The following is a 21236-nucleotide window of genomic DNA, read 5'->3' as shown; positions in this document are numbered from 1 at the left end:
AAGAACATATTTGAAATACACAGCAAGCCATACAGCATCTGCAAAGAAATAAAAAGTAAGTTCATATTATTGGTTGAACTTCACTATTTCAGATAATCAGCCTTTCCAGTTTGTACCAAAACTAGCAGTTCTGATAAAAAGTAATCAATCTGTAACATTAACTTTATTTTTCATTCTCCACTGGTATTTACCAGGTGCTGATAGGACTCAAAGCAAAAATTCAGCCTGACCTCTGGCTTTGTAGTTGATATGGAACTTAAAAACTAGTCACAATTAACTTCTAATCCATTATGTGCTTTGTGAAATGTATTTGTTTCTATTTGAGAATATGTAAAATAATAAGATTGGATAGGATTTAGGAAGTAGGAAGGAACAGCAGATGCTAGTTTAAACTGAAGATATACACAAAATGTTGGAGAAACTCAGCGGGACAGGCAGCATCTCTAGAGAGAAGGAATGGATGACGTTTCGGGTCGAGACTGAAGAAGGTTCTCGACCCGAAACATCACCGATTCCTTCTCTCCAGAGATGCTGCCTGTCCCATTGAGTTACTCCAGCATTTTGTGTCCATATTGGATACGATTCAGTTCTCTTGTTCAGCCACAGGGGGATGCTGTGTCCTCACATATCATAAAGCCTGACTACCAGGAAATTCATCCCCACACTACATAGCTGCCTCAGTTGCCATTCTCAGCCTCCAAAATTCATTCCGTTGACTTGGGCAGATGCAGCTTGGAGGTGGAGTACCACACACAAGCATTACTACAGAGTGAGTCCAGGAGTGAAAGGATGATTATTTAAGCATCACTAATGCATTGAAATTAAATATCTTCAAATTTTATGATCTTGAAGTTGAACACTGACACAATGGCTGATCATATTTTTCCCAGGATAATGTTGTAACTTATTAGATTTCACTATCGCATCTTACAAAAAGTACAAAGTGTACTTGTGTTACTTTTTTTAAAATGTCAGCTCAATGGTTCATTGTGGCACAAAGTGGTGAAGTAACTCATTCAGTCAGACAGCATCTCTGGAGCACATGGATAAGTGACTTTTGGGTCAGGACATTTCTTCAAACGGATTGCAGGGTGAGGGGGGGGGGGGGGAGTTGGGAGAAGAGAGGCAGGACAAAGCATGGCAGATAATAGGTGGACACAGGCGAGGGAGGTTTTGATAAGCAGATGGTTGGAACAAAGGTCAAAGATTAAAACTGAAGGTGTGAGACAGGATTGAAATGTTGCAAATTGTGAAGCCAAAGGAAGGGGAGAAATAGGTGCAAGTGCAGATTGGGCATAGGGAAGGGGGGGGGGGGGGGGTGGGGGGGGAGAAAGGGGGTCGGTATTGTTAGAGGTTACCTAAAATTGAATAATTCAAATTTCATATCGTTGGGTTGTAATCTACCCAAGCAGAATTTGATGTGTATTCCTCCAACGTGCGTGTGACCTCGCTGACAATGGAGGCCAATGACAGAGAGGTCAGTACAGGAATGGGAAGGAGAGTTAAAAATGGTTCCCAACTGGGAGATCCATATGGTATGTAGTCTTTGTTCATGAGCTCAATAAGATATTCATATTTTATTTTCTCATACTTCCCTAAGCTACTGAAAGGAGTCTGAAATATCGCACTGACAACAGAAATGCTAGCAGTCAGAAATTACACTCACTATTTACATTGTTATCTGCAGCTAATGGAAGAGGTGGGGACCGATGGTAAGTCAGTGTGGTATTTTTTGCATTATTGCTTGGCCATGGAGCTATATATACAGTGCACAGCATGGAAACAGGCTCTTTGGCCATTTGGCCAAATGCTGACAAGGTTGGCGCTGCGCTGGTCCCATTTGCCTACATTTGGCACAATCCCTCTAAACCCTTCCTACCCATACCTGGCCAAATGTCTTTTGAAAGTCATAATCGACTTTTACTTTCCTCTACCAGCTCATTCCAGATACCAACTACACGTTGTGTGAAGATGTCCCAAGGTACCTCTAAACTCTCTCCTCTCTCACCACACCTAGTTTTAGAATCCTCTACTCAGTGTTTGTCTCGGAGTGTTCACTTTATCCATGTCACTCATGATAAGGATTGCTAATGAAATAATAACTGCCTCCTACACTCCAAAGACACATTATTTCTGTGAACCATATTTAGGCAAGGACGGCAGATCTTTTCTAAAGGATATTAGTCAACCAAATCTGGTGTTTTCACTGTAGTATACTAGTGAAAATTCTAACTTTTTATTGCAGATTTATTTAATTAATTTATTTCCCCCAACTGCTAAAGTGAACTTTAAACTGAAGCCTGTGGATAATTAATCAAGGATTCTGGATACAGGTCCCTGAATTTAATCACTGTGTCAGTGTGATTAAATTCATGGACCTGTGTTCAGAACGGTCCCTATAATTCAAGGAAAGTACCATTTAGGGTGTCACAATGGTGCAGCAGTGGAGTTGCTGCCATACAGTACCAGAGACTCAGATTCGATCATGTCTATGGGTGCTGTCTGAATGGAGTTTGTACACTCAACCTGTGACCGCATGGGTTTTCTCCAGGTTCCTCCCACATTTCAAAGATGTCAAGATTTGTAGGTATATTGGCTTCTGTAAATTGTTCCCAGTGTGTAGGATAGAACTAGTGTATGGGTGATCGATGGCTGGCGCACTCGATGGGCCAAAGGGCCTGTTTCCATGCTGCATTTCTGAACGAAACAACCTGTCTTCTGCCTTTGTGTGACTCAAGGTGTTGAACTTATTTAGGTAGATAGGCAGAAACCTTATAGCAAACAAAGTTAATTTAGTCAAAGGGAAAATATTATTTAGAGCAGAGGGAAGAGAATTTATGACAGTAATCAAAGTAACGTATCCAAACAAAAGGTAAATTCTCCAGAAAAATGCAGCGCCTATAGTTACAAATTATATGCTTAAATTACAGTCAGCCATTTACAGCAGCGTGCTCTCAACAATGGCTGGGAACACGTTGCCCTAAAATGAGACCTGAAATAATAGTACAGGTGTTTATATCCAGGAACCCTCGGCTGCTGAAAATAGCACCCTTGCATCACACCACCACACCTTCAACCACTTCCCAGAAGATCTAGCATATTTTGGTCTATGACCTTTATCGTGTCTTCAAAAGCTGGTGGAATTTTAAACTGAAAGGACAACAGCAAAAATAGTCAAAGGTTTTCATCCATAAAATGTATTTAGTGCCTGGATATTTAGGCCTGTGACCAGAAATATTGACTCTCTCATCACAAATGTTGCCTGATGTGCAGAATATTTCTCGCATTTTCTGCTTTAATTTCAACATTTCAGTCTTTGCTACTAGCAAGTCTACATCCATAATGGTCCATTTCAAAGTTTTACATGGATTGGTGAATATTTGTAACAATCGAATGCAGCAATGGGATGAGACATAGGGTTGGGATGTTCAGAATGCATGAATTTAAATAGAAACACACAGAAAAGGTATTTTATCCTTTGAGCTAGCTGCACTATTCAATGCAAGCACTGCTAATCTTCTTGATACCATATTTCTACTCTCTACCCCTCCCTTGATGCATTTTGTGTCTAAAAATCCCCTCTATATTATATGGGATTCCAGATTCATTACCCTATTAGTGAAGTAATTTCCCATCTTAGACCTAAATGTCTTACCCCATATTCTGAGACTGTGACCCCTTGTACAGTCCTAACCTCATCATACCCACTCCTCCCATTCAGGGGAAACAACCTGCCTGCATTCTGCATGTCAAGTCCCATCAACATTTTGCACGTTTCAACGAGATCTCCTCCCATTTTTCTGCTCTTGAATAATCAAACGAGCCAGCTAAGGAACCGGTCTATTTGCATCTTCTTGCGCTCCTTTAATAGAGAGTATATATTTGCTTAGGTTGATTATATAAAGTATTCCAGGTGCATTCTTATTAAGACTGTGTAATTGTAGCAAGACAACCTTGTTCCTGTATGCAAAGACTCTTACAATTACGGTCAAGATACCACAAGCATTAACTGCTTGCAACATCTGCGAGTTGGCTTTCAATGACTTACGTGCAAGAACACCCAAATTTCAAATCTCTCATCATTTAAATAATACTGCATTTCTGGTTTACCTGGTTGACTGGCCTCATCAATCTTATGATCCTTTAAAACTTGTCATTCATTGTTAGGTTTGTTGTATCACTGCTATTTCATTTCAGCTTTTGAATACAAAATATGCCACTGGATAATGCACTGAATCTTTTCCTTTCATACTATGTTGAATGTAATTAGACCCATACAAGAACAGCTCAAAGGAACCTCAAATTAATGTATGAGCAGGGTTGATGGTTGAGCCCGCAAATTGTTAATTTCATAAGTAAATATATTTCACTCTTAAATAAATGAATGGATGCAAATTCAACTGTCTGACTTTTATAGGCACCTGACCTGACTCAATAATTACACTTTGTGCGTTTTTATCCCCCCCAGTTTGTTTTATGAATTATTTTTAACCCTACTTCTGTAATTTATTTAAAAATCACTCATCATAAGCAGGCTAGCCAGTGATCCCAGAAGATTTCACCATTAAGCAGCAGCTGGTGGAGGACTGAGCAACTACATATCTTTTTGTTACTCTTGCATGCAAGTCTCCCTGTGCACAATCCAATTACAGTAATCTGGATAAACAAAATGCAATCAGGCATACAGCCAGCGCCAGCTGGTGATCATTGAAAATATAAAAACCCACTCCCAAATATTATTCCAAGAGAAAAACAACGCATACGTTAAATTTAGATACCTTGTATCCGGTTGATTTTGCACGTCATAATTTATTTCTGATAAAAAGCAAGCGAATTTTAACATCTAACACATTTGGCCTTTAATAAAGATTTACAAAATAAAACAGTCATGTTTTATAGGCTATAGCTTTGAAAAAATGTCTATAATTTTCCAAGTTAAATAAACTATCCAACACAGGATTTATACTTTGTATCTTTTATTTAATACATTTCAAATCTCAATGATTGCATCCCCAAAAATTCACTGCATTCTCATTTCTGCTTTAATATTCTGAACAATATGTATTAACATTATATTTTTCAACATGCCTGGTGCCTTCACTTTAGATTAGATTGTGCCGGTTCAGCCATCAGTATTCAATATGTGCCTGGTAGCGCTGGCTTTTACCAGTTGGGTCTGGAAAACAAACTAAGTATGTTAGTGCAATCTACTCACGTGATGGACTAGTTGGAGTGGTGAAAACAAAAAAACAGGGCAATTGATGACTGAATTGAGTACTGACTTTAACCTTGTGCAGAACATAACATTTTTGTAGATTATAATCAGAGATCTTAACTGTTTAAGCAAATCTATTGTGTCTAGTCCTCTGGATAACTAGATTTATGGTTTACTCACCTGCAAATACATCACTTCATCACCAATGCCACCAAGAAAAATAAGAGTTGCTCATTCCCATCCTTCAGTTTCAGATTCACTGCTTGGAAGAGCGTTCCATTCAAGGAGATGCAGCCTGCTTTAGTAGTGCAGATTAGCTTCAGCTTGAACTAGCCGCACAATATTGTTTTCTGAATTTGTGTCCAGCTACTGAAACGCAGGGCAAGAGATGACTGGGCACTTATGTTATCGAAACAAGAGAGCAGCATAAAATCGCCAAAAAAAGAAAAAGTTAGAAATACTTTCTGTCATTTTAACACGGGTGGCGCCTCATTTAAAATAGAGGAATGCCATATTATATGACCGCACTATCAAAAATAATTTCTGCTAATGCATTTGCGTTAATCCTTTACCAGTGAATAAAATAATTCTGTGGTAATATTTGACAGATGCAGGTAACTTCGTGTCAACATCATCACTCAACCAACAGCTAGTGGATTTTGCTTTGCATAAATTAACTCTCATGTTTATTTAAATTATGTAATACAGCACAGTTACAAATATTAAGAGGGGCAATACAGATAACAATGTAAAATAACAATGGTAGTGATGAATTCAAATCAATTTTAAAATTTGGCATGAGGATTATTAATGCAGACATAAGTTGCATTAGGCAATAAAATATAACAGTTGCAAATGCAATTTTTTAGATATACAAAAGAAAGCATTGACACAACATCAAACTACAGTAAACATACTTAAATATTAGGAAAGCAATGGATAAAGCAGTAACTGTTAAATTTAGTGACAATTTGTGGTGGAGATTCTATAATACAGTTGAAATATTGCAGAAATACTAAACTTTTACCTTTTAAATAAATAATTAATGAAATGCAATTTGAATATTAAAGCTACACGGTTCTAAAATTACATAGCATTGCGTCTAATTTTAGACTTGTTAATTTTCAATGTTTCATGAGTTTTCACCTTTGCAAGACTCAATTTTTAGATCTACTTTCAGTTAACTCCCACACCTGCTGGTCTTATTATCAGTGCCTGCAAGCCATTTTTCAAGATACATATAGTAGGGCTTTTAAGAAACTTTATGTTATAGAAATACCTGTTATAAAAATAAGTGCATTAATGAGGAAAAAATGGTTAAGAGCTAGAGTGTTTCAGACTCACAATAAGTTATTTTTCCTGCAGGATTTTCGAAAATAGAGGTCTATTTAATAGCTGCAAGTCTATTTTTGTCACTGCAAGCTAAAAATGCTGAAGACTGCGTGCCACATTATTTAATAGAGTATAGTTGCACGGGTGTCAATAAAAGCAATTGCTTATCAACTCTATCCACAGGGAAACCGAGTGTGTTCTTAAGAAACAATGGTGCAATAGAAACACAATTTTTAAAATGCAACATTGTTTTTTTCCAAGACAGCTTCTTTATATTAATTGAACTTTTTTTTAAATCAACATTTTTAAAAAACATTTTATACAGAGAAACTGAATGAAATTACCAATGTCTGTACAGAATAGGAGGTTGATTCCATTCTGACATTGATTCGCATGCACAAAGAACTAACTCATTCTCCATTAAACGACTCTCAGATTTGTCATTACAGAATGATATTGGTCTTAGTGTTCACTAAACCATTGTTAACTGCAATAAAATACAAAAACTAAATTATGCAGTTTTCCTCTCAACAATATTACACAATCATTAGGGATTGGTTACTTAAAGCATGGCAAAGTGTTGCTGCAGTTGTTTGATTAATTGTTGAGTGTCAACATGTTCTGGAAATGCAGTTGCTGATTTCTGTGCAGCTACATAACTGCTCTGAAGATCTCCGACCTGTAGGAAACAAATATAAGACCATAAGACATAGGAGCAGATTTAGACCATTTTGGTGCCATTCGGACCATCTGCTTTGTCATTCAATCATGGCGTGTCTATTTCTCCCTCTCAAGCCCAATCTCCTGCCTTCTCCCCAACAAATATTGATGTTCTATAGATCAACCATTAAATGGTACACATCTCTACATTTTACTTCACTTTAGTTCAGAAGCTTCAACATCACACTTTTAGATTTCCCAAAATAATCAGATTTGCTCATCATGCTAATTCCCTTGTTGCAGAGAACACGACTGCTTTGCTAAGCACCTCAAACCCAATTAAAAGTACTTTTTGTCCTTTTTCACCTAGCAGTGATGTTGTGTTGAAAAGCCTGTTTTGCCACTCGTAGTATAAACAGAGGCCTTGATTTTAACTTCCATTCTGACAAAAAAGACCAGAAATTAAAAGGGTTGCAAAAACCTAATGTATCTGCTAGCTGCCTTATTTGCTGCTAAACACTTTAATGTTATTATCAAGCAGTTAAGAAGAGAAAGTGGACATCCAAGGAAGGGATCCATACATTCACATAGTTCAGATATCTACAAATATTTTCCTACATTTTTGAAACTCCATTATTAATTTTATAAATGCAAGAATTTGGATGATAAAACTTCACTTGGCTGAACTTGTTTGTATTTTAAACACATAGGAACCGCATGTGTTATGCCATGCGGTTCCTAAGTGGACCATTCTTTGTTCTATCCCAGGTACACAAAAATGCTGGAGAAACTCAGTGGGTGCAGCAGCATCTATGGAGCAAAGGAAATAGGCAACGTTTCGGGCCGAAACCCTTCTTCAGACTGATGGGGGGTAGCGGGGAGAAGAAAGGAAAAAGGAGGAGGAGGAGCCCGAGAGCTGGGAGGAGACAGCCTGGGGGCTGAGGAAGGGGAGGAGACAGCAAGGGCTAACAAAATTGGGAGAATTCAATGTTCATGCCCGCAGGATGCCTCCTATTTCCAGTGTTGCTTACTCTGGCCATGGAGGAGACACAGGACAGAGAGGTCGGACAGGGAATGGGAGGGGGAGTTGAAGTGCTGAGCCACCGGGAGGTCAGGTAGGTTCTTGCGGACCGAGCGGAGGTGTTCGGCGAAACGATCGCCCAGCCTCCGCTTAGTCTCACTGATGTAGATCAGCTGACATCTAGAGCACCGGATGCAATAGATGAGGTTGGAGAAGATACAGGTGAACCTCTGTTCTATCCCACCTCTCTGTCTCTCCCTTCGGGGGAATGCGACTCTTCTTGCCGTATCCCCCTTCTCTGCCTCCGTCTGCGCTGAGACCCAATGGCGGAGCTGGCGGCCTCCAACCTGCGACCGACCTCGAGGCTCCGGAAACCGAGCCAGCCAGGACTCACCAGGCTGGCCATCTTCGGGCTGCGGCGGCGCTCCGGCGGCTGCGGCACAGCTCAAGGCTGGGACAGCGCTCCGGTGAGGACGGCGCTCCGGTGAGGACGGCCCGGCTCGGGGCTGGGACGGCGCTCCGGTGAGGACGGCCCGGCTCGGGGCTGGGACGGCGCTCCGGTGAGGACGGCCCGGCTCGGGGCTGGGACGGCGCTCCGGTGAGGACGGCCCGGCGCGGGGTTGGGACGGCGCTCCGGTGAGGACGGCCCGGCTCGGGGCTGGGACGGCGCTCCGGTGAGGACGGCCCGGCGCGGGGCTGGGACGGCGCTCCGGTGAGGACGGCCCGGCGCGGGGTTGGGACGGCGCTCCGGTGAGGACGGCCCGGCTCGGGGCTGGGACGGCGCTCCGGTGAGGACGGCCCGGCTCGGGGCTGGGACGGCGCTCCGGTGGCAGCGGCCCGGCTCGTGGCTGACACGCCGCTCCGGTGGCCGAGGCGGCGGCGACCTGAATCCGGGGCTCAGCCGCGGGCCAGTGGACGACATTGTCGGGAGCTCGCAGGTCACAGGCTGGTGCCTGTTTCCCGGAGCTCCCTCGGCAACAGCTGCGTCCGCTGGACTGGAGGGCGGCAACTTCGGCCACCCCGGGCCGCGGAGCTTGAACCGGCCCGTTCGCGACGCTCGGTTGAGCCGCAGGACTGATACCATCGCCCGGTGGGGTATCGCCTCAGCGCAGAGTGAGAACGGGGAAGGAAGAGACAGTAACTTTAAGATTTTTCCTCCATCACAGTGAGGAAGTTCCTGGTGAACTCACTGTGGTGGATGTTAATTTGTGTTAATTTGTGCTTATTGTGTGTTTATTATTATATGTATGGCTGCAGGCAACGACAAATAAAGGATCTAATCTAATCTAAAACCTCTGCCATATACAGTGCCCTCCATAATGTTTTGGACAAAGACCCATCATTTATTTATTTGCCTCTGTGTTCCACAATTTGAGATTTGTAATAGAAAAATTTTTTTTTTTTAATCACATGTGGTTAAAGTGCACATTGTCAGATTTTATTAAAGGTCATTTTTATACATTTTGGTTTCACCATGTAGAAATTATAGCTGTGTTTATACATAGACCCCCATTTCAGGACACATGGCCACCGGCGTTTGTAATTGCTCAGGAGTTTAATTGCCTCCTTAATGCAGGTAGAAGAGAGCTCTCACCACCTAGTCTTTCCTCCAGTCTTTCCATCACATTTGGAATCGTGTATTGCTGTTTATCAACATGAGGACCAAAGTTGTACAAATGAAAGTCAAAGAAGCCATTATTAGATTGAGAAATAAGAATAAAACTGTTAGAGACATCAGCCAAACCTTAGGCTTACCAAAATCAACTGTTTGGAACATTATTAAGAAGAAAGAGAGCACTGGTGAGCTTACTGGTGTGCAAAGGACTGGCAGGCCAAGGAAGACCTCCACAACTGATGATAATAAAGCAAAATCCTCAATCACCTGTCCGATAGATCAGAAACATTCTTCAGGAGTCGAGTGTGGATTTGTCAATGACCACTGTCCGCAGAAGACTTCATGAACAGAAATACAAAGGCTACACTGCAAGATGCAAACCACTGGGTAGCCGCAAAAATAGGATGGCCAGGTTACAGTTTGCCAAGAAGTACTTTAAAGAGCAACCGAAGTTCTGGAAAAAGGTCTTGTGGACAGATGAGACGAAGATTAACTTATATCAGAGTGATGGCAAGCGCAAAGTATGGAGGAAGAGAAGGGACTGCCCAAGAACCAAAGCATACCACCTCATCTGTGAAACACGGTGATGGGGGTGTTATGGCCTGGGCCTGTATGGCTGCTGAAGGTACTGGCTCACTTGCTGATGGTAGTAGCATAATGAATTCGGAAGTGTATAGACACATCATATCTGCTCAAGTTCAAACAAATGCCTCAAAACTCATTGGCCGGTGGTTCATTCTACAGCAAGACAATGATCCCAAACATCCTGCTAAAGCAACAAAGGAGTTTTTCAAAGCTAAAAAATGGTCAATTCTTGAGTGGCCAAGCCAATCCCCCGATCTGAACCCAACTGAGCATGCCTTTTATATGCTGAAGTGAAAACTGAAGGGGACCAGCCCCCAAAACAAGCATAAGCTAAAGATGGCTGCAATACAAGCCTGGCAGAGCATCACCAGAGAAGACACCCAACAACTGGTGATGTCCATGAATGGCAGACTTCAAGCAGTCATTGCATGCAAAGGATATGCAACAAAATACTAAACACGAGTACTTTCATTTACATGACATCGCTGTGTGCCAAACATTATGGTGCCCTAAAATGGGGGGGACTATGTATAAACACTGCTGTAATTTCTACATGGGGAAACCAAAATGTATAAAAATGGCCTTTATTAAAATCTGACAATGTGCACTTTAACCATATGTAATTTTTTCTTTTACAAATCTCCTAGTCAACATATCGGAATGTAATTATTCCATATTTACCATTAGATCCGTAAGCCCGTCCCACTTTCACGACCTAATTCTGATGACCTTAAAGGACCTAAAAAAAAATCATGGTTGCGGTAACCTACGACCTCCCACGACCTTCCACGACTATGTCTACGACCTCCTACGACTATGACCTCCCACGACTATGTTGAAGACCACCCACGACTATGTTGAAGACCTCCTTCGACCTCCTTCAACTATGTTGAAGACTGGCTTCGACCATGTACGTTTTACTGCTGTTTGCAGTAGCCCTTTTGCTTCAGCAGCCTTTTAAGTAAGGCAGAAGGGGAAGAGCAAGGGTGAAGAGGAAGCACAAGAAGAGGTCTCAATGGGTGAATGGAGATGATGTGATGGACTGTCCCAGTACACCAGATGACTGGAAGAGAGTGGCGCTGGGCTTTGACAAAAGATGGAACTTTAAGCACACATGTGGGGCAGTGGATGGCATTTCCTTTTCGTACAGGATAGCATTCTGCTGGAACCATTCGTCAAGGTCCCCCTCCTGCTGCCTGGTGAAGGGCATAACCTCAATGGGGCATCTGCCTCTGATGCTGTGTCAGACACAGGAGAAAGGGCTGCTTTACTGCCTTCAAATGAGGCAGTGAAGGATGGGGTGGTGGTGGGGACATATATTACCACCCTGTCCTCCTCCTCCAGGGGTCTCTCATGCAGGACCACCTCCTCCTGCACTATCACCTCCAGTGGCATCACCTCCTGCCACTCCTCTTGGGTGGGCAACACCTGCATGGCCGGTTTTTTTAGGGTTGTGCCCTCCCTCTGCGCTGCTGCCTTTTTGCTGCCATCTCTAAAACACGTCTCCTCTCCAAAAATCTCTCCAGCTACGAGTAAAAAGTATTGATATTTTCCATGACGACTTTTTTTTACTCGTGGACATTTTTTATCAGGCTAGAAAAAACACGGCGACCTACTTGATGCCACGAGTACCTACGACTAGCATCACGACCTGCTACGACCATGCTGCGAGTACGAGTCAAGGGTAAACTCGGCAGAGGTCGTGAAAGTGGGACAGGGGTTTAACTTTCACAAATGTTCTTTTCGTTCAGCAGTGGATTTCCCTCCGGCAGGGTTCTGTGCTTTATTTACGTGCAAACTATGGTCCTAATTTCTGTGATCCTAGTGCCCAAACCACACTTCGGTTCCACTTATTCTCATCTTCCTGCCCACAACCTCCACATATAATGGATCATAGATTGAATCTTTTGCATTTATCTTTCCTTGGCCATTGTTGCAGTCATTTGCAATAGCCCTACTACAAAATCATTCAGAGTAGGTAATTGACTGCTGGGAAAAAAATATCATCAAGTACTTTTTTTAGAATGGAGATGCATAAATCAATTTCACAATACCACCAGAACTTCTGAAATTAAATTCTCTGTGAGGAAATTAACTTCCTCGCAGAAGTCGTCAGGAAAACTGAATCATCTGTATAATATCCCTACCCAAAATATGCAAGCATGCACCAATGGTTAGCTGTATATTGCAAAATTAATGATTACATTTCTTCAGAGTCATTTCTTTTCCATATTCATTACCTTATCTGAAAGTGCAGCAAAATTATAATGTGGTTCGTACATGTGCAGAGCCAGAGCAGCAGCTGTCTGCAGAAGTCCCCGGGCCTTGAGATACAAATAAAGAATTAGATACTTGGAATAAATGCAATGCTTTTCCCCCCCAAGATAAAACAATGTTTTCCTGCATATTGCATGAAAATTCAAGTTGCTCACCTGTTCATGATGCCCTTTGCGCATCTCCAGGACTGCTAAATTGTTATAAGCTTCAGCATGATTGTTGTTGTTGGCCAGTGCCAGCTTAAAACATTGATGGGCCAAATTTGTATCCCCGGTTCCCTAAAATATAACAATGCCTATTTACAAATTCCATATATAAACTGGGGCCATAATCATTCCAAATGACAACAAATGATCAAAAATATACTTTCCTTATATATCACCTGGACATATTTTTAGCATTGCCAAAGACTTTAGCATTTAAATAATTCATGGTATGCTTTAAAAAAAAAAACTGTTAGGTATGTGATATAATTAGCATATATAATTAGTATATGTGATGTCTTGTGCAAGTACGCATGTGCGGGGGAGACTCAAGGTGGCGTCCTGGAATAAAGAAGCGCGTTAGTTTACTCCCGTGTCCGAGTCTGTTCCAAGAATCCAAATACACAATAAAAATGTTGGTGTGCATTTTTGTGAGGAGTGTAAAAAACCCAACACATTGTATTAAATGGACTTTCCAAAGAATTCAGTAGCAAATTCTGCTTTAATTCATGGTTCGACATTCTGTTTGGTACAACTTCCTAAACCAATAATCTCTGCCTTCTAGTAGATGTAGACAGCAAGAGCACAAGATGCCATCCATATGCAAGTCCTCTTCCAAATATCACCACCTTAAAAATGTAGCACTGCTCCTTATTCATTATTGGGACAAAGTTATGGATCTCCTAGCCAATAGCAGTTCACCACTTCTCAAGGGCAATTAGATAAGCACTAGACTAAGTGGGCCCCATTGGGTCCTATGTTCACACGGGAGGGCTGGTCCCCCGACGCAATATTCACCTCTCCACCAATTCCAATATTGTGGCTAGTGGGGGGGGGGGGGGGCTTTCTGGAGTGCTGGTATGGATTCTTGGGGTGGCAGCTCAGTCCCTCAAGCCTGATATGCTGGCAGCTCACTCACGGCTGGTGGGCTGGCAGTTAACTCATGACTATTCCTTGAAATTCCATTTCAAGCAGGGTGCAAGGCCACCAAATTCAAATCCATGTTCCTACCATTTCAAGCAGGGTGCAAGGCCACCAAATTCAAGTGCAGTTTCTTACCACTTCAAGCAGGGTGCAAGGCCACCGAATTCAAGTGCAGTTTCATTCCATTTCAAGCAGGATGCAAGGCCACCAAATTCAAATGCAGCTTCATACCATTTCATGCAGGGTGAAACCACACAAAACACCAAACTCACAGTTCAGTAGACATTCAGTGTGTTCAGTTGATTCACAGCTCAGACAGTCGTGACCTCTCCCTCCCCCATCATGCAGTGACTGAGCCACACCCACACTTTCGGGTTTTATTACCCCTCCCCCTCTCTCCAGAAAAGGTGTGGCTTTCATGGCGTGATTGACAGGAGAGAGATTCTCAACTTTTTTTAAACACTAATAACACTTTTATTTTTCATTGATGGGTAGAATTCTCTGCACCTGCTCAGCGGAGGGGGACTGAGTAAGATGGCCAAAAATCACAGACGTAAGTGGTAGCGTTTTATCTAAAATCAATATACAGTGCAAACAGGAAGTAAGTGCATTTGCAGTAGTGCCTTTTAACTTCAAGCCAAAGCACCCAAGCCACCATTTGCAGTAAGTAGTGCCTTTCAACTTCAAGCCTAAGCACCCAATCCACCATTTGCAGTAAGTAGTGCCTTTCAACTTCAAGCCAAAGCACCCAAGCCACCATTTGCAGTAAGTAGTGCCTTTCAACTTCAAGCCAAAGCACCCAAACAACCATTTGCAGGCAGTGCCTTTTTACTTCAAACAAACCATATTTTCATTTTCAAACCACATTAAGGGGACTCACAGATGAGTAGGCATTTGTTCAATGTTATTCAGAGCTCAGAGAGACGTGACCCTTTGGCTTCATCCATCTTGCAGAGACTGAGTGAGGCACACCACTTCCTGGTTTCATAGTCCCTCTCCCTTCCTCCAGCAGGGGCAGCAGAGAGAATGGTGAATTTAAAAAAAAACATTAATATCTCTCTGATTTGTCATCGATGGGAAAAATCCTCCGCATCCGGAAGGCGGAGGGGGGCTCTGAGCGAGGTGGCCAAAAATGACGGCCATAGGTGACGGCGTCCTGTCGGAAATCGCAGCACAGTGGGCCAAAAGCGGTCAAGATCAGAGTTTTAGTAATATAGATGTGCCTTTCAATAAATACCGTTGTACCATGTTAGTACGACTGAGTCATTTGACAGTCATACAACATGATCTTCAGTAACAATGTTATGAATAAATTAATAACCATGTCAAATATAACAATATGATGAAAAACAGAGGTAACAATTGATAAAGAACACTATCCATTACCATTTAGATATATATTGAAGATAAAATATATTTAATCACGTTTTTTTAATTTTATGGCAAAGCCATATCACCATTGTTTCTGATATCATTCCATTTTATTTTCCTTTTATTTTTCAGGAATTACTGTAGATCACAGGTGGCATGGAGGCATAGCAGTAGAGCTAAAGCTTTACAGCGGTTGAGACCCGGGTTCGATCCTGACTAAGGGTGCTTGTCTGTACAGAGTTTGTACATTCTCCCCGTGAGTTTTCTTAAAGATCTTTGGTTTCCTCCCACACAAATTGGCTTGGTATAAATGTAGAATTGTTCCCTAGTGTGTGTAGGGGTAGTGTTAATGTGTGGGGATCGATGGTCAGTGTGGACTCGGCGGGCCGAAGGGCCTGTTTCCGTGCTGTATCTTTAAACAAAATTAAAATCTCACTAATATTCTGATTAACAAAGGCAAAGAAAAAATGTAGAGGTCACTACATACCACTGCAACATGGCCAAGGTTATACCATACATCTGCAACTTCCTCGTCATTCACAGCTAGGGAGAGTGCTCTTTCAAATGAACTCAGAGTCATGTCATACTGTTGTGCATAAAAACAGCAGAGCCCCAGGTTGTTGAAGAGCTGACAATTATAAACACCCATTTGGAGAAGTCGCCTGTGGAGATCAAGATTTTTTTTAAACCATAATTTTAAGATAATTGCTCCATTTTGTCATTTATAAATTGCTTCATCCCATACAATAAAGGCAGCAGCATTCCCAATATTTTAAAGTTTTAATATTCCAGATCGTGGATCATTACACTGCAATTACAATGCTATATCTGGAAGGGTTACTGCCATGTTTCTTTGATGTGGATTTGTCAGGGAAAGTTCTGATGATAGTTACATATTTAAATATTGTTTCATTTTCTCATTTTTATTTTAATATTATCAGGTCAATATTTTTACTTGACCTAACTAAAATGTGGCTTGTTACTAAGAAATGTTCAGCAGAGTTTAAAGGTGATTTCCTTTTTTCCTGCATGGGCAAATGTCATCAGAATCTAGATCTAAACCTGGAACTAGAGTGGGAAGTAGTAGTTTTTTTTCTTACCACGACAAACGTGCAGGAATTGAGTGCCAGGACAAGGCAGCACAAATATATAATGTAATTAGTTTCATCAATGGCCTGGTTGGCAAGAGTTGACGATCATATTCATGAGCATATTGGAGTTGTGCGTTTCAATGCCAGCATGTGGAGATGGGGGCTCCGTCAGAGCCCAGCCTGTGAATGCGGAGCAGAACAACAGACAGCCAACTATGTTGTTTCTGAGTGCCCGCTTTACCACCCACCAAATGGAGCTCAGGGCCTGGCAGACATTGACGCAGAGACAACAACCTAGCTGCTCAACATCCGGCTTCAGATTTAACTATTCCTTTGCTTTATTTATGTTTCATTCGCAAGAAAATGAGCATAGCAAATAATATTATCCCAAGTTTTCATGTTCTCAGAAGATTATAATGCTCACTTTGATGTGCTCCTGTCAAGATTATCAGTTAATTTCACTATAAAATAAAATGGATGGAGAGGGTGAATTCAATAAATGAAGAGGGAGGGACCTGCGCTGCCAGATATCACAGGTGTTGTAAGTGAAAATTATCCTCCATGTTTCAGAAGTCAAACATATCTTTCGGATGATAGACACAAAGTGCTGGAGTAACTCAGCAGGTTCCCGATGTACAGAGTCCTAGTGAGACCACAGCTGGAGTGCAGTTTTGGTCCCCTAATTTGAGGAAGGACTTTCTTGCTATTGAGGGAGTGCAGTGTAGATGTACAAGGTTAATTCCCGGGATGGCGGGACTGTCATATGCTGAGAGAATGGAGCAGCTGGGCTTGTACACTCTGGAGTTTAGAAGGATGAGAGGAAATCTCATTGAAACATACAAGATTGTTAAGGGTTTGGACACGCTAGAGGCAGGAAACATGTTCCCGATGTTGGGACCCCTGTACAACTGCAAAAATACCTCTTTGCTCCTATACTCAACTCCTTTTGTTATGAAGGCCAACATGCCATTAGCATTGAGGTAATTTGTGATTCTTTTCCTCTTTCAACAGACTACACCGTCAATTGGTCTGAAAAAGGATCTTAATCCGAAACGTCTCCCATTCCTTCTCTCCAGAGATGCTGCCTGCCCCGCTGAGTTACTCCAACATTTTGCATCTATCCAAGTCAACTGACCGTGTTTACTGAACAATATAGTGCTTGCTACGAGCCTGCACCTTCAACTCATTTTATGAACACACTGCACCAGCCAATAGTCTAAAACTGTTTTGCATCACAACCTGTAATCAATTCGATAATTAACACGTTCTGATCTCACCTATAGAATCGTAGTGCAATCTCTGGTTGGTCGGAATAAAAATGGTTACTCCCAATGCAGGCAATGGATTCTACATTTGTATTATCTTGTTTTAAAACTTCCTTATAATATTCAGTTGCTGATACGATGTTGTTCATTTCCTGTTAAATTCAAGAACAATATCAATCTGTAATTATGTGGCAAAATTAAGAAAAAGCACAAGCTGGCTTATGTTGGATAGATTTTCTAAACTCTTGTATATAGATATATTATCTTCATTACATCATATATACGAGCTATTCCTGTAAGCAGTGTGACCTCCCCTGGGAAACGGTCCAGCCCTTGCTTGAAAAGGCTTAAAGCTGTCAATGGCTGGTCTAAACGAATGTAGACCTATAATAATAAATTGAAAAATATTAAAATAAGTAAAAACATTTCAATACAGTGTATTCGTTTTATCCGAGAATTGATTGAGGAACAAAAATGATAATTATTCTTAATACTATATGGAAGCAGAATTTGCTGCCTATGTAGTAATAGTAGTTACTGTTATGTGCAAATGATTATAGATAAAATATGAGTATCTAATAACTGTTGTTAACATCATTAGCTTCACAAAGACTCTCTTTCATTAGCTACTCATCACTGGCAAGTTTAGAATGCCATCACATTGCTGCATTTGCAAGGCAAATTGCAAGCTTAAAACACCACAGATATTATGGTCATAATTTGTAGTGTAAGTGGGCTTAGTTAATATTTGTTGATCATCATCTCTATTAAAATAAGAGACTTCATTTGTTCAAATGATTACATTTTCCAGAAATTAAATGGCATAACATTTAATTCTCCTATACTTCCTTTGTTTTTTTTCCCTCTCGATCTCTTTTATTCCATTTTTGTGCCCACACAATTCCTATTTGTGTAACTGGTTTGACTGATTTCACTCTTTCCCATTCCTAGTGATTGTTTCCTAATCCTCAAAAGAGATTCCTCAGTGTTGGCATTGTTCACTCGGGTCTAAGACAGCCATTTTGTTCACTGCTCATGCTTTCAGCAACTCTACAGCCAAGCATTTGGTGAGCTGAAGAAGTACTGGATGTCCCACCACAGACATCTTTATGTGCTTTGATATAGCAAATAGTACATCATGTAATGCAAAGTAGTGCTTGAAAGGTGGTGACTCCTATGTCACTTACCTTTGCCAGATGCTTACCTTTGCCAGATAAAGTATTGTATCAACCATTTCCTGTTGTTTTATTGCAGATTTAAATTGTTTCTCTGCTTCACGATACAAACCTAATCTTTAAAAAAAATAGAAATGGAAAACAGTTTGCAAAATGTAGAAAAAATGTTTAAAGTTTGCTTTACATAGAAACATAGAAAATAGGTGCAGGAGTAGGCCATTCGGCCCTTCGAGCCTGCACCGCCATTCAATATGATCATGGCTGATCATCCAACTCAGTATCCTGTACCTGCCTTCTCTCCATACCCCCTGATCCCTTTAGCCACAAGGGCCACATCTAACTCCCTCTTAAATATAGCCAATGAACTGGCCTCAACTACCTTCTGTGGCAGAGAATTCCAGAGATTCACCACTCTGTGTGAAAAATATTTTTCTAATCTCAGTCCTAAAAGATTTCCTTCTTATCCTTAAACTGTGACCTTAAACTGTTAATATATCATTCTTTTTGGACACAGCTTTCAAAAATTACATTGGTTCAAATTCTGCATAGAATGGAAAAATAACAGTGCTCCCCACTGACCAACCAGATTCAGTGAAATCTATGAGTAAATGCCCTTTCCCCCTACGTGAGTTTCAATTTAGTACCTTATTCAGGGATTGAACAGTGCCCAACAACGGAATTTACAGTTTGCAGGTCAATCAACCCGAAAGATAAATTCCCAAATTCAGCAAAGGAATGAAAATAATTTGTAGGTAGACAAAATGCTGGAGAAACTCAGCGGGTGAGGCAGCATCTATGGAGCGAAGGAAATAGGCGACGTTTCGGGTCGAGACCCTTCTTCAGACTGATGTGGGGGTGGGGGGGCAGGAAGAAGAAAGGAAGAGGTGGAGACAGTGGGCCAATTAACCTACAAACCTGTCATCATTGGAGTGTGGGACGACACCGGAGCACCCAAAGAAAACCCATGCAGGTCACGGGGATAATGTACAAACTCCATACACAACAGCACTGGTAGTCAGGATCGCCCGTGTCTCCGGCGCGGTAAGGCAGCAACTCTACCACTGTGCCACCGTGATTGAAACTTTATATAAAAAGTAAACATTTGACCATGCATAAGCAAGCGGCTATATGAACAATATAAATATCAGACCAAAAAAAAATAAATCTACAAGCATAAATTGTACAAAACAAAAATCTATAAATTTAAATATAGCTCGACATGCTTTGCAATGGCAGCCAATCCCACCAGAACTATTGGCATTTACACTGCAAATGTAAGAATGTTTGCAACTGAACTTGCTGTCATATTCCATAGTCAATGTTTTAGCTGAATTCTGATAATCCAGAAGTGAAACACAAGCTTGGTAGCTTTGAGTTGAGGAAACTGCTTACTGCACTTGCATCAAATTATGCTTGATGCATCCTTCATTTGAACTGAGAGAAGTAGCTGCAATGGAGAACACCTAGGACAGGATAATTTAGATCCTACACTTAAATACTTGGAGCTGGTTTAAAATGTTTCAATTGTTTAAATATGCTCAAGTGTTTCTGTATTTTAAAAAATGCAAATGTTTTATTAATTCTGGTAGCTTTTAATTAAATCTGAAGGTTAGATTTTTTCAATAGTATTCAGTCTTGATAGTTTTTCTGGGGACAAGTCACTGACATTTATCAATTTTTTTTAAAAACAGCCATTTCACGGATAGTAATTGTTCTGGCCGATTGTGCAATATTTTCCATTTATCATCAGGATATTATGAATCAGCAAGTTGATAATGGGATACATAAAGCACAAATCCATATTTTTTCCATTATGTTAGTGGCATGTATGAATTGCTCACTGCTAGCAGCAAGTTCTGTCCCTTAGAGGAAATTAGATTCCATAGCTGCAGAATGTTTTGGAGGCCAAATAATTTGCTTGGCAGTATGAAAGACCTACTATGCTGTTTTGTTTCTTTAAAGCTTAACATCACTGCTCTCTTCAGAAAAGACAGTTTGTACATTACTGATGTTCATGACAAATCAGTAATTGTTTAATGATTCTAATTATAAAGCCAAATAAAGTACATTCAGCAAGAAACAAGATAGTGTGGAAAACAACTTGCATACTAATTCGGAAGAGCTCATTTGTGTACTTTTAGAATCAAACCGAAATGTGTTCTCATTGCTCATATGCAGTTGGACATAATAAGAACCTCGAACCATGAATGAACAGGCATCGGAGGTTCATGTCTGTTTTATGTTGAAATAGAGAAGAACATATCTTCATCATTTGTACTTCTGGACTAATATCTTCTACATTTTTAAATCTGAAAATGTTGAAGTGCAATGTAGCCATGAATCAATGATATCCTCTTATTAACAAGAATCTTGAATAAACTTAATGTAAATCTAGCTCATTTTACCTGTAATAACATTTTCCAATTTGTACCTTCCACCACCAGTCCTTAAATTGAGACTGCTCAGTAGCAAGTGCTGCTAAATCTAATGCCTGTTAGAAAT

The 21236-nt window shown here is 40.9% G+C and overlaps 1 protein-coding gene across 1 annotated transcript in view; it reads right to left on the bottom strand.

Annotated features, from left to right (window-relative positions):
* Window positions 1-5868: 5868 nt before the first annotated feature.
* ttc8 (tetratricopeptide repeat domain 8) overlaps window positions 5869-21236 on the bottom strand; it is a 41155-nt gene continuing 25787 nt past the window's right edge. The window contains exons 7-14 of the mRNA XM_033027390.1: window positions 21140-21225; window positions 18764-18851; window positions 17833-17943; window positions 17572-17711; window positions 15691-15865; window positions 12861-12983; window positions 12669-12752; window positions 5869-7226 (exon numbers count right to left, since the gene is read on the bottom strand). Of these exons, the coding sequence (XP_032883281.1) occupies window positions 7110-7226; window positions 12669-12752; window positions 12861-12983; window positions 15691-15865; window positions 17572-17711; window positions 17833-17943; window positions 18764-18851; window positions 21140-21225 (924 nt within the window). The 3' untranslated portion in view covers window positions 5869-7109. The remainder of the gene's footprint in view (window positions 7227-12668; window positions 12753-12860; window positions 12984-15690; window positions 15866-17571; window positions 17712-17832; window positions 17944-18763; window positions 18852-21139; window positions 21226-21236) is intronic.

The sequence above is a fragment of the Amblyraja radiata genome, chromosome 9 (assembly GCF_010909765.2).
Source record: "Amblyraja radiata isolate CabotCenter1 chromosome 9, sAmbRad1.1.pri, whole genome shotgun sequence".
In the NCBI taxonomy this organism is placed as follows: domain Eukaryota; kingdom Metazoa; phylum Chordata; class Chondrichthyes; order Rajiformes; family Rajidae; genus Amblyraja; species Amblyraja radiata.
The sequence above is the reverse complement of the archived record's forward strand: the minus strand, read 5'-3'. Positions and strand labels throughout refer to the sequence as shown.